Consider the following 26765-nt stretch of genomic DNA (forward strand, 5'->3'; position numbering starts at 1 on the left):
TGTGCATTTTTGAGAGAGAGAAATGGCCTGAGTGAGTGAGTGAGTGAGTGTGTGTGTGTGTGTGTGTGTGTGTGTGTGTGTGTGTGTGTGTGTGTGTGTGTGTGTGTGTGTGTGTGTGTGTGTGTGTGTGTGTGTGTGTGTGTGTGTGTGTGTGTGTGTGTGTGTGTGTGTGTGTGTGTGTGTGTTGGGTAGACTTTTAGCCTACATTAGCCTGGGGTTAGGTTAGTCACCTGCCACAGAGTCTTAATAGCGATGACCTCATCAGCAGCAGGGTCACACAGTCCTGAAGCAAAGAGCCACAATGGATACAAAGGAACACTCCCAGCAGTGTGACACAGGCTGTCACATGATTGTTTTCTCATCTAAACTATTACAGTCGTGGACACACTCCAACCCCCTTGTCACCACTTGCAGGGATTGAGAACGCTCATTTGGCTGACACATTTTGCCAACGGTGTCAAGGAAATGCAAACGAGACTACGCGTATTAAAAACAAAACAAGAAACACGCTAGCAGCCCCCTAGAGCATTGGTTAGCAAACAGGGGTCCTGGGGGGCGGGGGGATAAAAGTAGTTAATATAGCATCACAATCATTTTAACCAACTTTATACTTTGGCTATTCGGAAATAGCAGATATACATGCTCATAGCGCGTCACTTCGTGCCACCCTACGAGCTTGTGAATTGAAAATTTCACTTTTTTAAGCAAATCTCTTTTTAAGCGAACATTTTATTACTGAAATCTTTGCTTTTGAAATAGGGGTCCACAGCCAAATACATTTTAGGGGGTCCTTGACATGAAAAGGTTTGAGAACCAATTCGAAGATTTTCGCATTGATTCGTTGATACATATTTTTTTAAAGAATTATACAGAAATGCAATTGATCGAAAAAGTGATCAATAGAATAATCGCTAAGAAGATAATCGATAGTTGCAGCCCAAGCTGGCGCCAGAGGAAAAGCCATGATGTCACCAAATCAGTAGGGGCCATCGTCAGGTGCGCAACAAATTCCATGGCAATCCAGCTGGTAGTTTTGGAGATGTGTTTTGGAACAATCCTATCCTTAGACAGCTAGGTCAGAGAGGATCGCCAGGATCGGAGTGGAGTGAAATCTTAAAAGGATTGGGGTTAGATATGGATATATAGAAGATTTGGCTATTCAAAAATAGCAGATATACAAGCTCATAGCGCGGCACTCCGCCGTGCTATGAGCTTGTAGATCTGCTATTTTTGAAAAAACGTGACATTTTGTGCAAAACTTTTAATATTTAAAAATATAGCAGATATACAAGCTCATAGCGCGGCAGTCTGTGCTATGAGCCAAATAAATCTAAATTGACAGAGCGTCAGACCCGGATTGAATGGGTTAAAAGCATCAGCGAAAGTGACAGTAGTGTGTGTATACTGTGCACTATAGGGATTAACCTTGTGAACTGTTAGCTGGCAACAGCACCACGGTCTGGGCTGTGACACGGTGAAAAATAGAGCTTTGACCTTCACCACGTAATGTGGGACATATACAGCCGCAACAGGCGCTGGCAACATGTTGAATATTGTGTGTGTGCGTGCGTGTGTGTGCGTGTTTAGTGACATCAGTAGTTTCCCGACGTTTGTAGGGTAGTGCCGTCTAGAGGATATCATCTGACCTGGAACCACTCAGGGTAAATCAATAACCGCGTCGTGCCATGATGGGCCAAGTCCTGGCACTGCCAGCTCGCAGATCTAACCTCCTCTCCTCTCCTCTCCTCTCCTCTCCTCTCCTCTCCTCTCCTCTCCTCTCCTCTCCTCTCCTCTCCTCTCCTCTCCTCTCCTCTCCTCTCCTCTCCTCTCCTCTCCCCTTCTCTTCTGTTCTCTTTCCTCTTCTCTTCTCTTCTGTTCTCTCTCCTCTTCAACCGCCTCTCCTCAACTCACGTTACCTATCTTCCCTGGCAGCAACAGCCTCCATACTTTGACTGCGGAAATGGAGATAAAAGACAGATACTGTAAACATGACCTCCTCCTCCTCACTAGTTGTGCCTGGGCTCCAAACAGTGTTTTTCCACTGGTCTTCTTTTTAACTGTAACAATCGTTTCATCCATTTTTGGGGGTCCGTAATTCATTTCTGTCACACACATTGAAGACGTTTCGTAATGTAATGTGATCCGGTTGAGCTTCAAACACTGTACCTTCACGTGCGGCTGCGGTGAGCACCACATAACCATAATGTATAAAGCCATGTTTAGAGAAGTGAATTCAGGGCCTGTACGTCAATTTGCGGGAGCTAGTTCCCATCGAGAGCTATTAGCTGCAGGCACCAAGCAAAGCAATACCATTAAGCCATGAGGTCAGGGCTCGGCTGTTAGGTTGTATGGCATGTCAGTATGTATTAGTTGTTTTACGTTGTACTGCTCTGTAGTCAGCACTGTGCTACTGATCCTTAAGATAGGTTGGGCAGCCGCGTAACTGACTGGCTGTCACAAGTTGTGTAATGGAGAAATTGCATTAAATTATTAAATATATTTCAGTCCAAAATATATATGTATATAGGGCCCTATCTTGGTCACCCCTTATCCCTTAACTTATTAGCCATTTTTTACTATTTTTAAAAACATTTAAAAATAGTTCAATTAGCCCAGGGGTTCTCAACCTTTTCAGGCCGCGACCCCCAAAATAATGATATTATTTCCCGCGACCCCCTGCGTGCGCGCGCGCGGTCCCGTTCGCGCGCGCGAAGGTTATTTAATTATAATAGGTTATTTGATAATTGTTTATTATCAAAACATTTTTGCAAAAAGTGGGTAAATTGAGTAAATTAACTGATAAAACATGAATTAATGATAACATGAAAAAATATTTTGTTAAAAAAAAAAAACTTTTTTTTTTTTTTTTTTTTTAATTCACCAAAAAATCTGGCGACCCCCCCAAATTATTTGGCGACCCCCCTGGGGGTCGCGACCCCCAGGTTGAGAACCACTGAATTAGCCGATCTACATCGACCCGTTGTGAGCTTGTAGATTGCCTATTTGAACAATTTAAAAGTGTTTTTCAAAATAGTAAAAAATGGCAAAGAAGGGATAAGGGGTAAGGCGGCGCCCAAGATAGGGCCCATAGTCTTTATACTGTATTATGTTTTGTGAAACATAAATAATACGGAAATAAGCCTATACATGAATATAAATTGTTTTGGTTTGTGTGGAATTAAATATGTTTTAATTAACCCTAACCCTAACCCCCCAAAAAATAATGGTTTGGGTGGAATTAAATATTTTAACCACTTATGCCCTATACTGCATACTTTGTTGTATGATAAATAGCATAAATAGCAAATGTGAGCTTATAGATTGCTATTTTGCTATTTTTGAAAACTAGAGGTTCGGCCCTCACATCTAGAGTTCGGGCCGCTATGCAGACCTCACCTACATCGCACCGCTGATCTGACCGATATGTTGGAGTCACAGTGTCGGGGGGGCTTTGTAAGAGTACCCATAATAGAACAGTTTGAAAACTTTAGAAATTGTTTGAACAGGGTATCACGCAGTACAAAGCTGGTATCAGATATCAATACCAACCGCAATACTCCTATTGATATTTGTGTTAGAAGGCCTTGGTATGCAGGCCACGGTTCCAAGGTAGTGGAAATGAGTAGCGGCGCCCCCAGCATGGCTGGAGATTGGCAGCAGGACAGAATCAATGCAGCCAACGTAGCTGGCTTCAAGGAAGGGAAGCATTATAGAAATCCACTCCAAAGACAGAAATGTGGCGAGCTGTGTCTCTCCATGGACTCACAATGTAAGCTGGGTCTCTAGGTGGGCTGGAACTATTGATTATATTCTTAGCGATTATTCAGGTCACTTTTTCAATTGATCCAATAACTAGAGGTGCGGGCGCTACTTTGCCCTCATAGTGTCGGGCGCTTTGTCAGAGACCCGTTGTTCCCATCTGTCTGTGTCCCTTTTGTGCCCATATATGGAGATCCCTGTATCTGTCAGTACTTGTCCCTTTTATGCCCATATATGGAGATCCCTGATGTCATCAGTGGATGACATGTAACAGAGAATGTACTCTAGAATGTAGCAACGAGACATGGGCATGTGTCTCATAGAGCAAGCTCTTTAGAGAGCAGAGGAGATGAGTAGAGAGGAGAGGAAGGGAGAGGGGAGGAGGGTAGAAGAAGAGAGGAAAGGAGGGGAGAGGAGAGTAAGTCGTGGGAGGAGAGGAGGAGAGGAGAAGAGAAGAGGAGACCGATATCAGATTTATTTTTGGGCAGGAGTCAATTCTGTCTTTTTCATCTGCTCTCATCTCATCTCCATTCCTCCTCCCCCAACCCATCTATCTCTTTCCCCTGTCTCTCTCTCTCTCTCTCTCTCTCTCTCTCTCTCTCTCTCTCTCTCTCTCTCTCTCTCTCTCTCTCTCTCTCTCTCTCTCTCTCTCTCTCTCTCTCTCTCTCTCTCTCTCTCTCTCTCTCTCTCTCTCTCTCTCTCTCTCTCTCTCTCTCTCTTCTCTGTCAAGTTGGCAGAGGGATGTATTGTTCTGCCACGCTTCTGCTGCTGGGGGAATCGTGTACACACACACACACACACGCACGCACGCACGCACGCACGCACGCACGCACGCACGCACGCACGCACGCACGCACGCACGCACGCACGCACGCACGCACGCACGCACGCACGCGCACGCACACAGAACTCCCCTGTGGCCAGCCATCCCACCATGATAATCCCCTGACACTTATTTAAGCCAAGACCCATTTTTCAAGCAATAACCCCCTCCAGTCCTCTGCTCCCCCCCTCGTCCTTTTCTCCGTTCAATACCCCCCTCCACCTCTTTTACCCCTTTTATTCAAATGTACCCCTCCCCCGTCTCTCTCTCTCCCTCCCTCCCCTGTCATCTTCATTGTCTGTGTGAAGATAATGGTGGCACCGATATTCCCCCATCCATATATTCGACCCCCATACATGTGTCTCTTTCATGTCGCTGTACTTTTGTCTCTTTTTCTGTTCAGACGGGTCCCAGAGTCTCTCAGCCTCACTTAAAATTACGTATTATTCGTATATTTATCTGTTAAAACTACATTTCTCAGTTTTTGTCTGCATCTGTCTCCTTCTCTCATCTGTCTTAGTGGGAGACTTGAGCCTGATTTGTAATTTGTTGTATGACAGTGTCCCTCGCCAAAAATAAAATAAATAAATCTAAACAATAGATTGGCTATTTTTGATGAGCGACATTGATGAGTCTCAGTGACAATGTCTCACATTCTTCTCTCCCCTCAGTCGTCCTCTTTTGAATTCCTTTTTTCTTGTTCTTTCAGCATTGCTTGTTCATACTGTCCACTACTTTTGACCTTTTAGTGGAGTATTATGACCTTTACTCATTTTAGATACAGATAAATGCGACTTATAATACCTGAGTCTTGAGGCTAATAGACTTGCAATGTGACTTGTGACACCTCTAGTACCTCTTCTGTAGGCTACTGTCCGCCCTTTCATATCCCTCTCCACATTCTCTCCTTCACAGCTACTATATTATTGCATTACTGTGCTGTGCTGCCCTGCACAACAAGGAAGGCAAAAACATACAGTAGTACAGTACAAACCTTTTAGCATCTCAAGCTATAGTCTGTGCGCCTCATAGCATCTGAATAGCGTCCTCCTCACCCATCCGTACAACCGTAGGTGTGAACAATTATAGGAAATACAATTGAAATCAATATTGAGCAAGCTATTTCCAAATGGTAAGTGACTGCACTATCCTCCACAGAGGGAACCGGTGCGTCACAAGCTGCGTAAACAGGAATTCTGTTGTTGTGTAAGATGCTTGGCCCACAAAATGTTCACGTTAGTCAGACTGAGCCTATCAGACTAAAAACTGGCTCATGCCCCCCCCCCCCCCCCCCCTCCTCCAACCTCAATACATTTGTGTAAGCTGCAATGGACATTCTGGGAAAATGTTATATAACAGTCCATATCTCAATATCGCAACCACAACAGTCAGCGAAGATGTCCGCAATATGATTTCTTTCTTGTCATTAGGCCTACAATGTGGTCACACGGTTCCTGTAACTCTCCTGTGTCACTGTAGGACAGTGGTTCTCAACCAGTGGTCCAGGGACCACCAGTAGTCCTTGAGGGGGTTCCAGGTGATCCCCAGCTAAATGATGGAGAGTAACCAAATGGACCACTACAGATTTTTAACTCTTAAGAGTGTAAAATGAAACCAAATGGACCCTTCGAATTTGATTTCATTTTACACTCTCAAGAGTTAAATTATTGTTAAACATCTGCATTACTTAATTTAAGAATACCAACATCAATACAGCATGGAAGAATTGAGGACAGAATCATGTCCAACGATAACAAAATATTCTAAGTCTTGGGTCTGAGAGGCTAAATCTCATCAAACGGAGGTCCATGGCTCAAATGCCGAATAAATAATGGACCTTGATATGAAAAGGGCTGAAAACCACTGCTGTATGACACCAGAATTTCCCTTATCTTATCTATGTTATGTTCTCCCTCAGCCTGCCACTCAGCAAGGAGCAGCAGTCTAGCAAAAGGAAAGACCCGGCTGAGCAGAGAACATTATGAATTATGAAACATGGTTCCATTAGACAGGAGAGGAGAGGAGAGGAGAGGAGAGGAGAGGAGAGGAGAGGAGAGGAGAGGAGAGGAGAGGTAGAAAAGGGAAAGTAGTATGGTATCTGCACCCAGCCAGCTGTATTTTTCGACCGTTAACCACATGAACCCTATAGCATCAGTATTCTGGGCACATGATAATAATAGGCAAACATTCTGCAAAGATAGCAGATCTCTACACTGCATTGCAATGCGTTGTGAACTTGCAGATCTGCTATTTTTGGTGAAGAGGTTTGGTGTAGATGGAAAAAGGGAGGGAGATCAAAGCACAGACCCCTGGGTTAAGGGGGTTGGGGTTAATGAGTATATACGGTTTAAGTGGTTAAGACGAAGGGTACACGACTGTTGAGGAAAGGCTGGTGGGGGTGATTCCCCACCCACTCTACATCTTACACACAGCATGCAAGACGAGATGGCAGAGAGAGAGAGAGAAAAAGAGAGAGAGAGAGAGAGAGAGAGAGCGCGCGAGAGAGAGAGCCTGCTCGCTCTCTCGCTCTCTGAAATCAAATTAAGGAGCATGGGAATTGAGAGGGGAGGCTGTCGAAAGAGAGAGGTAATATAGAAGCAGGGGGAGAGAAAGTGAGGCTGCTTTGTTTTAGCCCAGAGGAGAGACCTAGAGACAAGAAGATAGAGAATACGGGCAGAGAGAGAGAGAGAGAGAGAGAGAAGGGGAGGGGGGTTCTGTTAGTTAAGCCTTTCATCCTCTCTTCCTCCGCTTCCCCCTGCAGCTGTTTCCATCTCTCCTCTGCAGTGAGAGAAACTCATTGAGAACTGGGACACCCCATGTATGCTCACGCACGCACGCACGCACAAACGCACGCACACACGCACATATGCATACACACACACACACACACACACACACACACACTCATTCTCATTGCCAATACCCTGCTCTTTGTTTTGATATTTTGCCTTAGCTGGAAACAGCATCAACAGTCAGCCAAGTACCATTGAATGTGATGGAATCCAAACGTTAACCACTTTAGCGTTGCGAGTTATAGATTTCTTTGAATTTTTTTTGGGGAAAAAAAAATCACAGATAATGACCAATTGCCCAAAATAGTGACACCAGGTTCAAAGTGGTTTATTGTGTCAGCATGTGTGCACAACACACATACCAGTGATGTTATGTGCTTGTAGGTCAGGGTTCCCCAATTAGTTTTCCCCAAGGGCCAAATTATGTCTATGGTGCCAAGCCGAGGGCCACCCAACCTGCGAACAGATTGGGCCTTTGGGGGGCGGCGTTCCCGCTACTCCAGTGACAGTGCAGATACTAGTGTTGTTGCTGCTCTTACCACCATTATTATAATTATTGGTTGTGGTACTCATAATTTAGCCCTGGGATTCGTTCGTTGTTTTTAGGTTTTCTGACCTCAATTACACCCCAAAAAATGAACTTTGAACATTCAGTGGATTTTCTGTGGTTTGGGGTTTTCGGAATAATTAGGCTCAGAAAAGTGCTGTGATAGGCCTGTGGACTTTGACGTCAAAGTCCATTAATCCCGCCCCCTCCCCGCGGAGTAGAGGTGATGACTGACAGGCAAAATCTCTCAACAGCGACAACCGCAGGCAAATAGGTTTTATTTTCATTGCAGCTGAAAAGGCTTCAGAACACTGAGAGAAAAAACCTGCCATGGCTCACTGGAGGGGATTTTTCAGTTAAAACCTTTTAACACACGTTTGAAGGACCATGTAAAAGACTTACTGTTTCGTAAAACCAGCATGTCATGAAACCTTTAAATCCTGTGTTGAGGATCACACAAGGAAATAATGCACTCTTGAAAGTTGAAACTAAATAAGTTGAGAACCAACCATTTATTTGGTTGTTACAGTGTGCTTGAAAAGTATGCATCTTCAGCAGCTAGTGATGGCCAACCGTTAACCAGTAATCGTTAAGAAATTCGCAACCGGTTAATACTAACGGTTAATGGTTAACCGTAAAAATGATGGAGCAATGACGCACTTCCAACACCCAAGTCCACTGTGTGGACACACTTGTGTATTTTCAGGTGATTTAACTGACTGAAACTCATCTTACACTGTTTACAGTAGAAAGGTTTTTCTCCAGTGTGAATACGCTGATGTCTCTTCAGGACATCTAACAAACGGAAACTCTTGTCACACTGTTTACAATAGAAAGGTTTTTCTCCCGTGTTGGACACTCTGGTGCTCTTTCAGAGTACCTAACCGAGTGAAACTCTTGTCACACTGTTTACAGTAGAAAGGTTTTTCTCCAGTGTGAATACGCTGGTGTCTCTTCAGGTGACCTAACAAACTGAAACTCTTGTCGCACTGTTTACAATGGAAAGGTTTTTCTCCCGTGTGGATACGCAGGTGAATTTTCAGGCCATCCATTTGATTGAAACTCTTGTCACACTGGTAACAGCGGAAAGGTCTTTCTCCCGTGTGGATACGCTGGTGTCTCTTCAGGTTAGCTAACAGACTGAAACTCTTGTCGCACTGTTTACAATGGAAAGGTTTTTCTCCCGTGTGGCTACGCTGGTGAATTTTCAGGCCATCCATTTGATTGAAACTCTTGTCACACTGGTAACAGCGGAAAGGTCTTTCTCCAGTGTGGATACGCTGGTGTATCTTCAGGCTAGCTAACAGACTGAAACTCTTGTCACACTGTTTACAATAGAAATCTTTTTCTCCAGTGTGAATAATCTGGTGTCTGTTCAAACAACCTAACTGACTGAAACTCTTGTCACACCGTTGACAGTGGAAAGGTTTTTCTCCAGTGTGGACACGCTGGTGTCTCTTCAGGTTATCTAACTGACTGAAACTCTTGTCACATTGTATACAGATGTGAGTTTTCTTTCCTGTGTCAGTCAGATGATGTCTCTTTACTTCCGATTGTGTTAAAGTCTTGGCAGGCTGTTGACTACTGTAAGGTCTTTCTTCTTCTGAGTTTCCCTGCTGCTGGCTCGTTGTCGGGAACGGTTTGTTCATGGTCAAAGCTGCTGTGCTATGCATGGGCTGTAATGGTCCAAGAATGTAATTAATGATCTGTAACCTTACGATCCAGGATTGGTTACAGGGCAATTACCAGCTGAATATCAAGTGTATGGATCTCTAATAGTTCCTCTTGTTGGTGATGAAGACCCCCTCAAAGTCTCTCTCCATGTGTGTCATTCGCAATGTGCAGTCTGGTTTTAAGCTGAGCTGATTCAAAGCTCATGTTGTCACTATGATGTCAGCCATGCCCAAATATGGAGTTCCATGTCATTTACTGAGATAAAGTTTCAGCCCAGTCACCTCAATTATCTTCCAGTATGAAATTAACGAGCGTCAACGAGCATCAACTGGACGCGTGCGCGCTCGCGTGCACACACACACACACACACACACACACACACACACACACACACACACACACACACACACACACACACACACACACACACACACACAGTACACACACAGTATACACACACAGTACACACCTCTGCAGTGCTGTAAAAGTGACTGGAGTCTGTGTCATTTCTCTCCAAAAGCCCTTGAATATGATGGAATATGATTAAGGATTACTGTGATTATGGTAAGCTCACATTTCATATCACACACACCATACCTGCAACTTTCACTAGCCAAGTGACAGGGGTTGGTGCGGGCCGGACAGTTGCCCCTCGCGGGCCGCAAATGGCCCGCGGGCCACCTATTGGGGAACCCTGTTGTAGGTTGTTGTCGGCTTCCTTCTGTCTCACAAGACAATGAATGGAGCATGTGATGTGCCAGGGACTAGTCTGTTGTGGGGTTAACCCATTCAAATCAGGTGAGGGAACGTGTCATTTTAGATGTCTATTTTTTTGAAAAATCTTCAACATTTTTATATATGTTTTTTTATAGCAAACATTTTTAACTCAAATCTTTGCTTCTGGGGATTCTATAAATGTCTTCTAAATCCTATTTTTTTGGGGGGGAAAAAAAACGTATGTTGCTATAATATCAGTGGTGCTCAAACTTTTTGCATGTCAAGGACCCCCAAAATAATATGTTGTTCCAGAGACCCCCAGAAGCAAAGATTTGAGTTAAAAATGTATATATATATTCAAAGATTTGCGCAAACTTTCAAGATTTTTTCCCAAAAATACCAGATCTACAAGCTCATGAGCTTGTACATCTGCTGTTTTGAATAGCCAAAAGAAATCTAAAATGACAGAGATGCATCCCCGGATTGAATGGGTTAACAGTGGCTGAACAGTCCGATGCTTGTGCGGTAGTCTCTGTTGCAATTTCCGCTGGCAGGTAGGCGTAGGTACAGTACTGGGAAAATAGGATACAGTCATACAGTTATTTATGCCATGACAGGAGCCATTCTGGACCCCTTGACAACATATCCTGCAATGTGCATTAACCATTAAGACCTGAGGCCGATTCTACAAATACCTTCTAAATCAGTAGTTCTCAAACCTTTTCATGCCAAGGACCCCCAAAATTATATGCATTTGGCTGCGTGGACCCCCATCTGAAAATGTTTTGTGCCAGGGACCCCCCAGAAGAGAAGATTTGTGTTAAAGAATAAAAAGTTTTCAAACACTTTCAAGATTTTTCAAAAATGTTCAAAATTAGCAGATGTACAAGCTCGCACCGCGGCACAAATTCACACGATATGAGGGGCGGCCATAGCTGAGTGGTTAGTGAGCCCGCCTAGGGAGCCAGAGGCCCTGGTTGCCCCAGGTTCGATTCCAGGCCAGGCCAGCATACAGTATGTGTCGATGAAATGAAATTTGTCCCTGAGCAAGACTCTTAACCCCTAATTGCTCTCAGGTTCTCATTGGAAACAAGACCGCAAGGACTTTCATGAACGACCTGTTAAAAGGAATTATCCTTATGTGAGCTTGTAGATCTGCTACTTTTGAGAACTACTGTTCTAAATCCTAAGAGTTTTCTGCAAAACGTATGTTAGCTAAAATCTAAAACGACACAGATGCTTTCCCGGTTTTAATGGGTTAAACAATAAGAGAAATGCACCTGTGGCTACACCGGCAAAATGTTCTTGTTCTATGTCATCGTGACCTTGACCTTTGACCTTTTCAACCCAAAGCCCCATCTCTTCAGCGCAACCTACAGTACTGCTCATATACCCACCAGTATTTTATGAAAATCCGCCCAGCTGTTCTCAAGTTACAGTATCTTGCTAACAAACAAACACACCGCAGGGAAGTTTACACAGGAAGTGAAAGAGCACGGTAGTACCTGTAAGTAGGAGTACTTGTAAGTACTGTAGTATCCGTGGATTGAAGTTCTCAGTCGTCACAACTGATTTCAGTCATTTGGATTCCAGACGTCAGCATGTCTTCTATGGAAGCATGTCACACACTGAAAATAGCAGATCGGCTACTTTCAGTTATTAGTTATTTTAAGATGAAAGATGAGTATTTGAAGTGGTCAAACTAGCAATAGAATACATGTTCAGAAGCATCTTCCATGAAACATGAATGGTCTCAGATATTTCATGAAAGCCCTTTTTAGAACGTTCTAGAATAAATGATGATACCTAAACATCGCAATCGTACATACTGTGTACATTTTTAGGAAACAGAGCACTAGTCAGCAGTCATCCAGTCACAAACCACAGATTGGGACAAAGTGGTTCAGTCATTGAGATTTTATTTTTGCTTTATTCCATGGCTACCTGTAGCAGTCATTGTCTACACAGCCAACTCTCAGGTGAATATTTGACATTGGAAACATTGAACATAATAGTATTAACTATTGTGTGTTATGAAACAATACAGGCTGAACGTAGATTAGAACAAAGCTACCATATGTAAATGTATATCCATGAGGAATGTGAGGAGTGTATGGAAGGCTCTTGTATAATGGATCACTAATGGGATGTTAACAGTGGAAACATTGCTGTGTCATTATTTATTCCACGAAAAGTCTTTCCACGGCTGTTTGCATTTTTTTTCCTCAGACCCTCCGTGTTCTAGAGTGCTAGCGGACGTTTTGAAGGTTAGCAGCAGGGTGCGGCCCTGTCTCGATTAGAGACTCACACACACACACACACACACACACACACACACACACACACACACACACACACGTTCAGGCAGGCAGGTAGTGTGATGGTAATTCACAGAGAGTGCTGAGTGGTGTTATATACTGTATCACCCGCTGTCCAGTTTACCGGAACTATGCAGGAAGTCACGATGGGACAGATTGTGTGTGTGTGTGGGTGTGTTCTTGTATTTAAGTGTGTCTGTACCAGTGTGTGTGTGTGTGTGTGTGTGTGTGTGTGTGTGTGTGTGTGTGTGTGTGTGTGTGTGTGTGTGTGTGTGTGTGTGTGTGTGTGTGTGTGTGTGTGTGTGTGTGTGTGCTGTGCCTGCTTTTATTAATATTTATGTATCTATGTGTGTGTGAGTGAAAGAGGTAGTTGTGGGTGGTGTTCCACAGTCTCCAGAATGTTTTTTCTTGGATTTTTTTGCTGGAGAACTCAAGCTGCAGACAATGCTGCAGTCGTGATGTGATGGCAAAGGCGGGTTTAGATGATGCAAGCACAATATAAGACTCTTAATGAGTTTCAGCATCCAAGTGAGAGACAGAGGAAGTAGCCAGCGGGATGCTGCACACTCTACCAAAGTGCTACGGTGTATCGACCTATGGAGACATTCCTTAATCGCCCCTAGACTCCATCTGGAGTCGTGCAGCTAATGGCCATTGTTCATAATTTCCATTATCCGCTGTAGAACTGAGTTCTACAGCGGATAATAGTGTGGTGTGTAGGCTAACCTTTGCCTGTATGTGTGCTGTGGTGATCTGTTGTTTGTTTCTGATCACTGAGATGGAGAGCGCGTGAACTGCAGAACATTAAATGCCGGGGGGGTGGCCATAGCTGAATGGGTGAGAGAGGCCGTATGGGACACGGAAAGTCCCAGGTTTGATTTGCGGCCTCGGCTATGTGTAGGGCTGTCACGATTACAAATTTAAATTGACGATTAATTGTCACTCAAATAATTGCGATTAACGATTTAATTGTGTGTTTGGCATTGAACATTGGAACATATGAAGCCTTTTAAGCTTCGTAAGCACAAATTGCACAGGGAAGATATGACAAGTAACTGAAATATATAAACAAATTATTGACATGTTTAATCATTTTTATACATGTAAAAAAAAAAGCAGAAATAGCTGATCTACAAGCTCACAACGGGTCACTTTGTGACGCGTTGTGAGCTTGTAGATCAGCTATTTCTGCATTTTTAAACATTTGAAAATGTGTGAAAATCTTTCAACATGGAAACGATTATGACGATTATGCAAAAATAGTGGCGATTATCTCAAATAATTGCGATTAGACGATTATGTAATAATTGTGACAGGCCTAGCTATGTGGCGAGGAGCAAGACACTACAGTAGCTGGGTGAAGCTGAAAACTGAATCCCCCCCCGTGGGATTAGAACCAGGTTTCCCCTTTCCATGTCCCCTGCTGTGCCAAAAATTAGTCAAATGTCACTAAAGAGGAACGAGGTTTCCATGTCAAAGCCTTAATTTGGATGTCTCATCACAGCCCAATTCAGGTGGGAATAATAGTCTTACGGCTCATAAAATAGGGTTGCGTGTATGTTAATGAGTCAACAATAGAAATCATGCTATTGTTGTTGTTTTTTTCAGTCTGTTTTAAGCGGTAACGGCAGTTGATTTGGTTCTCGTGAAGAGGAAACAGAAACCATGCTGACATGACTGAGAGGCTAATGAACACATGACTGGTTGTTTTACGCCTCACACGTCAAGACCATGCTTGATGACATTGGTCCTGTGATACGACCTGTCATGGAGCATTTGTATTACCAACGACTTATAGCCTAATTTATGCATTGTCGTATGACCTTGTCGCTTGCTGAACATAACCTATTTGAGTTATTTTCAACAGTTAATCGAACTAAGCGATGTAATCGATTTTAATAAAAATGATTAGGGGGTGTCTTTCTATATCTGTCTGTCTGTCTGTCTGTCTGTCTGTCTGTCTGTCTGTCTGTCTGTCTGTTTAGCCTCCTGGTTTGCTAGTATGTCCATACATCTCTCTTGGTTGGTCAGCTGAACACACGGTCTGTCTGCCTATACTCGACAGTCACACCACTCACACACACACACACACACACACACACACACACACACACACACACACACACACACACACACACACACACACACACACACACACACACACACACACACACACACACACACTGTACATGTGTGTACACATGCACCCCTCCTCTCTCTCTCTCTCTCTCTCTCTCTCGCACGCACGCACGCACGCACGCACGCACGCACGCACGCACGCACGCACGCACGCACACACACACACACACACACACACACACACACACGGCCTCGCATGTAGGCACAGTGCCTGACTATGAGATTCTTCCGCAGCAGCTGAGCAACATCAGCTTCCATGGTCCAATGAGGGGGCAAGTGCTACCGGCCTGCCAGCCAATCACATCGCAGAGGGAAAGCTTTTGCAGAAAAGTAGCTCCGCCGTGACAGTGAGAAGTAGCCTGTAGTGTAAAGGGTTCCTCCTGGGTGCTTGGTGTAGAGATGTGCACACTACTTATGCCTGATTTATACTTGCTTGTGCATCGTGTACCGAAAATAGCAGATCTAACAAGCTCACAAGCTATAGCCTTGTGCGCTTGTACTGGCTTGGTGCACAACTAAGTATAAATCAGGCTTTAGTATACATGGAACTGTCTGTCTTTCTGGTACATCCAGCCTCTTCATGCCACACAAATCTATCCAAAGCAGAAATATACTTAATTTAACTCTGAGCGCATACAATTGCTTAAATTAACTCCCAGGATTTCACTGTGTACTTTTAATTGCTAATTCACAACGTGCAGTATAATAGCAGATGTCAACACAAACACACAGCGACACTCCGAGGCCAGTACTAGCAGAATAGTTCACAGACAACACGTACAGTACAGGACAGGACAGGTGGTGAGGTGAACGGCAGGGCTGGGGTCTCCCAGGGAACACAGCAGGGCAAGCATCCTGTGTGTTCCAGAAAAACCCAAGAAAGAAAAAAAAGAGAAGGAAAAAAAGAACAGGCTAGCACTTGGTTTTCAAAAAACAAAGACTGACTGTGCTGCGTTCCGGAAAGGCAGACACAATGTAAATGACCTCAGGTTGTGAGGCTGCCGGAAACGGCGAGGAACGCAGAAGGAATTAAAGACATTGTGTAAAGAAGAAGACAAATTAAACAAAAACGATTTTCAGGAAGGAGAAGTTGTGGTTGTATTTGCAGCCCCTCCGTCCCGATTCTCACTGCTGCGTGGATGCTGAGACTGCAGTAGCACACAGCCAATCACATTGCTGTGTTTTCAGCAGCCAAGCAGAAGACGTGAACGCTCTCTGTCTGTCTCTCTCTCTCTCTCTCTGTCTCTCTCTCTGTCTCTCCCTTTCTCTTCGTCTCTCTCTCTGTCTGTCTCTCTGTCTGTCTGTCTGTCTCTCTCACACACACACACACACACACACACACACACACACACACACACACACACACACACACACACACACACACACACACACACACACACACACACACACACACACACACAGTGGCTGCCTCTATCGGCCTATTCCCTGGCGTTTCAGCGATACAGTGAATTGATAGATACGCTTGGTTTTCTTAAAGGGAAAGCTTGTATAGCTGACAGACTTCTGACCTATTTTTTTTTGTACCTTTATTTACCTAGGTTAGTCATTTAACATAATATAATATTACTGCAAGCGTTCTCCTTCCTCTAAAAGGCAGCCCACTCTTATTATTCACATATTTTTTATTCTTAAAGGGGAGTGTACATAGACTTTTTTATTTATGTATTTGTTGCCACTCAAATGGGATTCTCATGCACAGCGAGGCTTGTGTCTTTTGCCAGTTACCCTGCAGTATCATTGAATACCACTAGGGGCTGATATAGTACCGGCACTTAGCTTGTGGTCGACCTGGTCAGTGGAAAAAGTGTGTGTGTGTGTGTGTGTGTGTGTGTGTGTGTGTGTGTGTGTGTGTGTGTGTGTGTGTGTGTGTGTGTGTGTGTGTGTGTGTGTGTGTGTGTGTGTGTGTGTGTGTGTGTGTGTGTGTGTGTGTGTGTGTGTGTGTGTGTGTGTGAGTATTTCCAAATACTTTTTTATTTTTTATTTTAAAGACTTATTATTGTTATTATGCAGCACTTATCTTTCTGTCAGTCTCTCTCTTTCTCTCTTCCTCTCTCTCTCTCTCTCTCTCTCTCTGCTAACACTTTACTGTCGACATTGACAGAGTGGATGTAAAATATGTGAACGTCATTTTAGCTGAAGCAGCTATTGTTTAGGACTCTGGCCTATAATACTTCTGAAAGGAACATTCTGTTTTTTTGCTCTTTGACCTACTGCAATTTACTCGTTGCAAATTGGAACAGTAAACAGCCTCACCTGCGTGTGTCCAGCGTATCGTCGCAGTTGAGGTCCCAGAAGTCATATTGGCATATTTCAGTGCTGTCTAGGGCAGTGTTTCCCAACCTTTCTTTTTTGGAGCAGGGCCCACTTGAAAGTCTATTAAGCGTACATGGCCCACCCATCTGACCACTTAACACGGCAGCCGTGCACGGCTGCCGTGTTAAGTGGTCAGATGGGTGGACCGCGTGCATTTTCAGCACATGTTTATTTTAATGATCAGTCAATCGAGTGCGTTCCGGCTTGGATCAATGGAACTAATGTAGTATGCTTATCTTTTTTTGCCAGACCCAAGGGGTCGGGCTTACATGAGGCTTTGTATCTGTTTTCTCCATACATGGTATGTCACTTTGTCCCCCGGCCCCAGCCAAAAAAGTCTGTCCCCCTTTCGTCATAGAAGGGACATACAGTAGAAGGGACACACGTCATGCGAAGCCCGGCCATTCAGATTTCAACCACTAGGGGTCTAGCAGTACCAGGTCTCCTGGTTCTAGTTTTCCTCCATTATTATAAAATCATCATCATTAAAATAGTAGCGTTTTGCCAATTATTTGGGGGCCCACTCGCAAAACCCATGGGAATGGCTGGTCTAGGGAGATCAGAGAGCTTGTTAGTGCCATGTCTTCCCTTTAACAGCTCCATACCATCATAATGCAGATACAACTATAATGCAGACAGCTCCATACCACCATAATTCAGGGCACACGCAGGGCACACCGCCGCACATCCAAGAGGCTCAGTTGCCACGGCAACCTCTTAATCTCCTTGTGCTCCCGAGCTCTCTCCTCCATAAAAAACATTGTGGATAGACTGTTAAAATGTGGCGTGTGTGTGTGTGTGTGTGTGTGTGTGTGTGTGTGTGTGTGTGTGTGTGTGTGTGTGTGTGTGTGTGTGTGTGTGTGTGTGTGTGTGTGTGTGTGTGTGTGTGTGGACATGTTTACTATCTAATGCTTTGAAGTATTTTTAGCATAAGTGTGAAAGCAAGACACCCCATTTAATTTTTATGGTTTGGCTCTGCAGGAGTCTAGCCACCTAGAAGAGGGTCTGTGTGCGTGCGTGCGTGTATAGAAACATTTAACTTTAATTTCATAGTGGAAGTCACTGGGGCTCTGATCAGGCTGAAACCTTGCCAAATGTTGGAGTCATATACTGAATCGTTGTCGGGTAGAAACCTGTCCATATTTCAACTTTTTATAATTTTAGTTTTTGTAAATGAATGCCCTAGTTCACCATAAGAGTGTCACATAGAAGTAGTATTTTTTTTATTTTTTAAATATTATTATTAAAAATATTATTATTAAAAAAAAGGAACGGTTTGGGACATCCAACAGCAACGATACGCCATAGATCAGTGGTTCTCAAACTTCTTCATGTGAAGGACCCCCAAAATGATATGCATTTGGCTGCAGACCCCCATCTCAAAATATTTTGTTCCAGGGATTGATTTACAAATGTTCGCTTTAAAAATATATACTGTATATTCAAAGATTTGCACTAGTTTTCATGTTTTTTCAAACATAGCAAATATACAAGCATGCATATCTGCTATTTTTTAATAGCCAAACTATAAAATATAGTTGAAGTGGTTAAAATGATTGTGACACTATATTAACTAATTTTGCTGGGGACCCCCTGGTACCCCTCCATGGACCCCTTGGGGTTCCCGGACCCCACTTTGAGAACCAAGGCCATAGATGACACCACAGGTTGCCCACACAGACATGTCTGAGTTCCACATTGGAGTCGTGCAGTTCCCACATGGGTCCTGAGATCCACACACGATTCAATTTAGAAATGACAAGACAATCTACCAATCTGCTTGGTAAAGAAGACAACTTAACCACGTGAACCCCAGCAGCATCACTATTCTGGGGGGAACATTCGCCAAAAATAGCAGATTGATTGATTGATTGATTTTTGATTGAAAACTTTATTAACAGTTTGCAAATTGTACAGAGATACGGTTTACCAAGATTGTTAAAAGGATAACACATTGTGATCCGGTGTATTAAATTCATTAAGACATTTAAAGACAATAATATACAATTATAAACAAGACATAATCAACGCTAGTAGCAATGAATTGGGTGGGGGGTCCTTTTTGGTGTTAAGCTTAGAGGGCTTTTCTAGGACGCTTCACAAATTGCAGACAGGTGCTCTTTTATGGCGGTTTTGAAGGAGGGTATGGAGTCACACTTTTTGATGTTTGTTGGAAGGGCATTCCACATTTTGGTGGCATAGCAGTAGAACAAATTTGACCCTATGTTTGTGCCGAATCTGGGTTGAGTGAGATCAGTGGAGCTCCCTCTGGTGTTGTGCCTGTGTTTGTCTTTTACGCTATTGAAGTACGCTATCTGACATATCCCTGTTTTCTTGCGCATCTTGAAGACCAGGCATTGCAAGTTGCTTTACTCTGTTTTCATAATGGCAAGGGTTAGGTGAATTCTGGGTGTGAGGCCGAGTAGTAACCTTGTTTTGAGAGCTCTGCAGCTTTGTTTTTAATGCCTTTGTGGTGCTAAAGTACCATGAGGTGCATGCATAGTCGAAATGACATTGTATGAGTGCTCCAGCTAGTGTCCTCAGTGTGGTCCTACTGACCACCGAGGAGATCCTGCATAGAAATCTTGTTCTTTGGTTGACTTTTCTGATGACTTTTGTTCCCATTTTTTAAAAACGTTTTGATTACGTAGGTAATTTCATCTTTCCTTATGATAACATTGTCACCCACTTTGACCGTGAAGTCTTTGGCCTTGCAGAGGTTTATTCTGGACCCAAAAAGAATGGATTCAGCTTTGCCTAGGTGTAATGATAGTTTGCAAATAGACATTTGAAACATAGAGAAGATGAACAAGGTTTCTGCCTGACAGCAACGATAAGTTAAAAGAATCCTATATTGTGGAGTTTTATATAGATGTGTCAATCATTTGAACTTATAATTACAATTCTAAACAGAAACTGGTCTGATCTTCATAGTTATGGTTTTCAGAGAATATGTATGACCTTTAAATGTTAACCAATGCACACAAGTTGCTGTGGGTGAGGGACCCCAGCCATAGACCCCATTGGGATTAGCATCATGGCACCTTTCGTACCAGAATGCTCCATAGAAACTCCTGGCACAATTTAAATCAATTTCCTTCCATTGTGAATTTTCATAGAATCTCCTGAAAGCATAACATTAGGATACAAATCACAACACAGATTAAACACACAGTAAAAACTATAATAAAATATTTCACTTAACCATCTGAATGAATCCTACCCCAGAGGAGGGATGCTATTCTGGGCATAATAATAATAATTATAGTAATAATAATAATATGTGAACATTCAGCCAAAATCTGATGCAGATCTGTGATGCATCAGGTTGTGAGCTTGTAGATAGGCTATTTTTGACATAGATATTTGGTGTCAAGTAGAGGGGAAAATGAGGGGGGCCAAGGACAGATCCCCGGTAAATTGGTTAAAGTGATATTTCTTGGTTAAAACAAAGGGTGGGTTTTTTTCTTCTTTTTTATGTTAAAAAGTTGCCAATCATTGCTATTGAGCATTTGTTCAATAACAGGGGTCTCCCCATCTCTCCAACTATTTAATAAACAGAAAATAAATGTTCAGATGGGTTGCCAATTTCATCCAATCAGGTGAGATTTGTGAGAGTGCCCATTTATCAGATCGATGTGTATGGTGTTCCAGTAAACTTTGTCTGCTCATTTATTTGACTCATCACTTCTAATTTCACTTGTTTGTCCTGTATCCTGTATGAGTTATCTCTCCCAGTGGTCCCAAAACATTTTAGCTCAAGACCCATAAGAGAAATGAAATTTGCCCGGGACCCAAACTAGTGAAAATAGCAGATCTACACTACATCTTTTTGTTGTTGTTTTTGGGGAAATTATTTGATTTTTTAATTTATTTATGAAAAGTTGTGACTTTTTTTGTTAATACTTTTTAAATTCCTTTGAAATAATAATAATTATTGATTTATGTAGGAAACGAAAAAAGTGGATATTTACTTACGACTCATAAAAATTGGTTCCACAACCCTAACATGGGTCCTGACCCACTGTTTGGGTGCTCTATGGTTCTCAACCTTTTCAGGCCACAGGTTGTGAGAACTGCTCTATAACAATGACTACTCTCAGAATATAGTGCTATGTATCTTTAGGCCTGTTATTTTCGGTGCATGACACAGACGTCTGTATACTACTGTAACTGTACATCAGGCTTTAGTCAAAGGTTGAAAAATCCTCCCACCTGCTGCTCCCTTTGTGAAGCTCCCCAGCTGTAGCGTGTAGCCGTCACTCTCTGGACCAACAGCGAACGAGGAGTATTCGGCAAAGACCTTCTGACCTTCAAAGTCCTCCATGTCAACCCTCAGTTCATAGACCTTGGACTGGGTCAATAAATGCAAGGTCTCCAGGCCTGAGTGAGGATGATAGCCCGGTGTGTGTACAACATCATTAACAATGGCAATTACAACTTGACTAATAGTTTAGGCCTCTTTCTCCTCTAAAACCAGTGGTTCTCAAAGTGGGGTCCAAACCCTTGAGGGGGTTTCCAGGCGGTCCCCAGCTAAATTAGTTAATAAAGCATTAAAATCTGCTTATGTTTTAATTCTGCACATTGGCTATTTTTATTTTTCGATTTTAAGAATTTGAACAATTTGGAATATTCGTGAAACATTTTAACGACACACATTTTGTATGGGGTCCCTGGCACAAAATATTTTCAAATAGGTGTCCGCGGACAAATACATATTCATTTGGGGGTCCTTGACATGAAAAGAAGTTTGAGAACCACTGCTCTGGGTAACTGCTCATCGAGCAAGTTCCTTCTTACCCAGCCAGTACTCTCCTGCTGCGCTGCCAAAACCACTTTTGTACTGATCCCATTTCCTGTAGAAGTTCACTGAGCCATCTTTCCTCCTCTGGAAGACCTAGAGGGCAGAAGAGGAAGCAGATGTCTTAGACCGGGGCTGGGGTCGCACAAGCGATTTTCAACGTTCTCAGCAATTATTACCGCCGTTATCCTTTTTAGAGCTCTGATGCAAAGATGCACGTGACTTAGCATCTCTGTCATGCTTAATAGATTGTTTAAATGAAGACTTGTACATGAAGGAGACATTGGTGGAGGAAGGTGTGATTTTTTTGGCATGGCTAAAATGCCATTTTCCCCATCTCCTGAAATAATTATAACACATTATTATTAATGCATGGTCGCACACTTTCACATTTCCTCAGCAGAACATTGATTGTGAGCAATGTGCCTAGCTCAAGCGCAACTTACTCTTAAAGGGAAAGGGAGAAGACACTCTGATTGGTCTACCGTAATTTATGTTATGCCCAAAATACGCCCGTGACTTAATACAAGCCCTTTGCGCTGTGCGCCTCACTTTGCGCTCAGGTAAAGCGCCATTTAACTTGCACAATTGAAGATGGACACACCCCTGACGCAATGGCGCACTGCGTCATAGATTGTCCAATTGGGCCCTTATACTCAAAGGACCACCATAATGGAAATAAGCTCGCAAGCTTTATTGTGTTCTATAATTTTGACAAAATGTATTATGCTCATGCATAACGATGTTGTCAATAAAGATGTCAATCAATCAATCAAAACCCAGAAATATCGATCAGTGCGTGTGTGTTCTCTTAATAAGTATCACAAAAATAAATGAAGGCAAGAATCAATATCTAAATATTACCAAAACATTTTGTAGCCAAATCCGAGAGGCAAACGTGGGTGCTGTGGATCTCTACCTGCATCTTTGTCCTCCACTCTAGCCCTGACAGACAGAGTGTAAAAACAGACATAAAGAGTGTACAAATGGAACTAAATGGTTCCATTTGTACACTCTTTGGAGATAAGTTGACACTGAGGATTTTACTGTGTATAGATTGCTCTGCCTATACAGCCTAACCCTGATCAGATTGTGTCTGAGGTTTAGATCAATGTTGTCCAATTGTATTTCTGTCACTCTCTCTACCACCTGCTGCTCACCGTCAGTGATGGAAAAAGTACTCAAATGTTTTACTTAAGTAAAAGTATCAATACTGAAATTTAGAAATACATTACAAGTAAAAATTCTACGTAAGTACAGTACTTGAGTAAATGTAAACTTAGTTACTTTACACCTGCTTTGCTCACCGTCCATTTCTCAGCAGTATTCTCCAGGTCTGGGCTCATGTCGCAGTAGACCTGGACAGGGGAGGTGGGTCCTGCGGGGTAGATGGTGTACACTCCGTCCTGGCCAGAGCCTGCTCTGTACACAGCATCACAGTCTGTGGGCAGAGGGGACTGGTAGACTGCCACAGGGAGCAGCACACACAGTACAACTCTAAGCTGGGAACAAATAAAAAGGGAAACAAGAGTTTGTTGTGCAGTTGGTTTGTGCTGAATATTGAGGCCACTTAAAGGGATAGTTCACCCCCAAAAGTTTTTTTTTTGTTTTGATGACCAGCGGAGACGATGACCAGCGGAGACTCAATGGAGACTCTTTGAGTCTCTTACCGGAGACTCTGCCGGTCATAAAAGTATTGGCTTAGGAATGTGACAAAAACATCTCCATGAATTCAAGGCTTCATGTGGTGTGTAATTGATTGAAAATAAGTAATTTTTTGGTCATCAATAAAATATTGTATTTAAAGTAAGTAATTAAGCCATAACCCATTAAAACCGGGAAAGCATATTTTGCTTTTTTTTTTTTTTGAAAAATATTGAAAATGTGCGAACTACTGATTTAGAAAGCATTTGTAGAATCGACCTCAGGTCTTAACTCTGTTGCTAGTATTCTCACAAGATGCTATGCCGCTCTGTGTGGTGTGTCAGATCTACTTTTAGATAGGTCTATTTTCACTATGCGAACAGGACTCCAAGTTGAAAGTGGTTAAGTCTGTACAGTGTTGGTGACCTACAGTACCATCATTTCTTGGAGGATGATGCTGACAGTGTCTGCCTTTCAAAAAAATTTGCCAGATTTTTCCCGAATCAAATTCCAGAATATCTCCAGTCACTGCTTTGGTTGTCCACCGCACACAATTAGTTACTCCCTAACTTTGTAGAAGTGACACTTTTTTATATACCAAATATCAGTATGTTGCAAGAAGGACTTTCCCCCAAACAAACATTGGCTGTAGTTTCCGAGATTTCAGCAGAGATTTCAGCTTTGTTTTTGACTAGAGTGAAATTGACAAGCAGTAGGACAGCAGTAGAACTCTATAAGCTGGGAAAAATAAGAGGAGAAGATTTTTTTTGCACTTCTTTTGTGTTGAACATTATTGCCTACTGTTGCCATTGCATTGTTTGATCCTTTCATTTTCTGTCTTGTAATAATAGCTAGCGTTGCCCTGAGTGTGAATTTAAAAAGCAGCGTCAGCAGACTAATCACATATTGTCATCAATCATCATACAGTAGATCTGAAACCCTCTGAGACTGGTAACGTGAATACTGCATGGACTGTGTTGTGGACATGGCGACTGTATGTATGTACAGTATATTGGATTGCCCGGCATTTAGCTTATTACATCTTTAGCAGAAGACTATTTATCAATACACGGGAGGGTGACCACACCACAGCTGGGCTGCTTCTTAGATATCAGATTGGCATTGGTCCATTATTCATATTTTGTTGAAACATACTCCAACTTCAGTCAGAGACAGTAATACTGTAAATCATTAATTATGAGACAAAAGACGCAACACCTGCATGTTGCTAGACATATGCTTTCCCCTGGCGCACTGATTATTGTTTTGTACCAACACGGGCAGCTCCAAAGACACTCCCACACAGTACATTCTTTAGTGTTAATTTAACTAGGAAAGTGTTCCATTTGATTCCATTTGTTCACTCTCTGAGTTACAAATGGATAAATTAACACTGGTGACTTTTCTGTGCACAATCTTAAGGAATTTCTACCATCCAACAAGGCTGTCTGCCTGGAGAGGCAGTAGGAGAATATTTCTAAAGTGAGGATAACATGGCTTTCTGCTTACATGCAGAATGTTGTGATGTTATGTCATGTTCTTTTTGGGGGGGGGGTTAGATGATTTTTTGGGCTTTTTATGCCTTTATTATTGATAAGCCAGTAGGCTGACAGGAAATGGGGAGAGAGAGATGGGGAGTGACACGCTGCAAAGTCCGTCTCGATCGGGACTCGAACCCGCGGCGCGTTGTCAGGCTACACTGTAGCCTATAGGTGCCCGGACTGCTACGGTAGCGGTCCAGGCCTTTATGCCATGTTTTAAAATGCATCTTGTGATGTCACTCTTAAAATTCCTCGTTCAAAAGAGCAAAAGTCTGCGAGATGGCCACATTACGCCTAATGTCTACGTACTGTAGTCGTATGGTCTGTGGTACAGTAGGTAGGTATCCATTCATAGCAGGCCAGCATGGAGGGGATATTATTCGGTTATATCTGTCTGTGTCTCAGTGCCATGGTAATAGGCCTACCTAAGGAAGCGTCCAAATCCTGCTAATCTACCGTGTGGACTCTGAGCTCTAGGGCCTGTGTGTGTGTGTGTGCGTGTGTCTGTGAGTGTGTGTGTGCGTGTGTGTGCGTGTGCGTGTGTGTGTGTGTGTGCGTGTGCGTGTGCGTGTGCGTGCGCGTGCGTGTGCATTGCAAGTGCATGTCTGTTTGAATAACCATGGCTTGCTGTGCTGGCTGGCTGGCTGGCATTGCTTCGTAGAGAGGAATGACATGATAAGCTGGATCACAATGGGAGGTGCATAGCGACACATTCTGTGTGTATGTGTGTATGTGTGTCTGTCAGTGTGTGTGAGTGTGAGTGTGTGTGTGTGTGTGTGTGTGTGTGTGTGTGTGTGTGTGTGTGTAGGCGTTCATGTGCGCAGGCATTCAGCCATACAAGTTTGTGTGTAACTCTGCTATACCCCACCGCAGGCCAGTGTGTGCGGGGCTACGCGTGCTCTTTGCCAACCAAACATCAGTTTTTTGCCTTCAGTGTATTTGTGGTGGGTTCAGTGCTCATCATACCATGCTATACTCTGCCCAACACTAACGGAGCTAGGAGATGGATGAGTCCAGTATGGTAAGTCACACAGCGTAGCAGTAGTGTGTGTGTGGGCGAGGACGGCTCTCCTTAACTTATACTTATTTGAGTGCCGGTGTCGTGCTCGGTAAATGGCAGATCTACAGGCTCACATCGCGTCCCGAACGGGACGCGTTGTGAGCTTGTATATCTGCTATTTACGGCATGCAACACCAACAGGCTATAATTCCGGCTTTACCTGGAAAAAAAGGGTATTTGCACATTTGAGATGGGGATTTACAGTTTCACTGTTGACTGAATTTTGAATTTTAACTTCGTAAAGGAGCACTTCAAGGAGCACCCATTTTCAAACTTATCTACATATACTGTATCTGTTCCTCACTAATGCTCATCATAAAATGGCACCATTTCTGTCTACTCGCCCTCTGGCTCAGAGGTGGGCAGTGTGGATAGATAGTTCAGAAACCGGTTCAGAAAACGATGACATCATCTATGGGGATTCCAAGCTGACGGAAACTACAGCCTTAATCTTCCTGGAAAGTTAACAGGCTGAAATAGAAGCCATTGTTCTTGCATCAATTAAAACATTATTCATAATACTAATCCGATTATGTCATCGGTTGTTATTATCTTATACTGAACATTAGTGAGGACCAATTTTGTATGAAGATAAGGTTGAACATGGGTGAAGTGC

At 43.1% G+C, this 26765-nt stretch overlaps 2 protein-coding genes across 7 annotated transcripts in view; one reads left to right on the forward strand and one right to left on the reverse strand.

The window, feature by feature from the left end:
• LOC311060627 (ankyrin-1-like) overlaps positions 1-26765 on the forward strand; it is a 134262-nt gene that overhangs the window by 1580 nt on the left and 105917 nt on the right. The window lies entirely within an intron of this gene.
• On the reverse strand, positions 207-24859 carry LOC311059561 (microfibril-associated glycoprotein 4-like; the record flags this gene model as incomplete). The annotated part of the gene is made up of 5 exons (XM_084077571.1): positions 207-283; positions 21319-21486; positions 21904-22000; positions 23212-23406; positions 24821-24859. The coding sequence occupies 5 exons, from the start codon at positions 24857-24859 to the stop codon at positions 207-209; spliced, it is 576 nt and encodes a 191-aa protein (XP_083933697.1).

The sequence above is a fragment of the Gymnoscopelus microlampas genome, assembly GCF_963454915.1.
Source record: "Gymnoscopelus microlampas genome assembly, chromosome: 14".
In the NCBI taxonomy this organism is placed as follows: domain Eukaryota; kingdom Metazoa; phylum Chordata; class Actinopteri; order Myctophiformes; family Myctophidae; genus Gymnoscopelus; species Gymnoscopelus microlampas.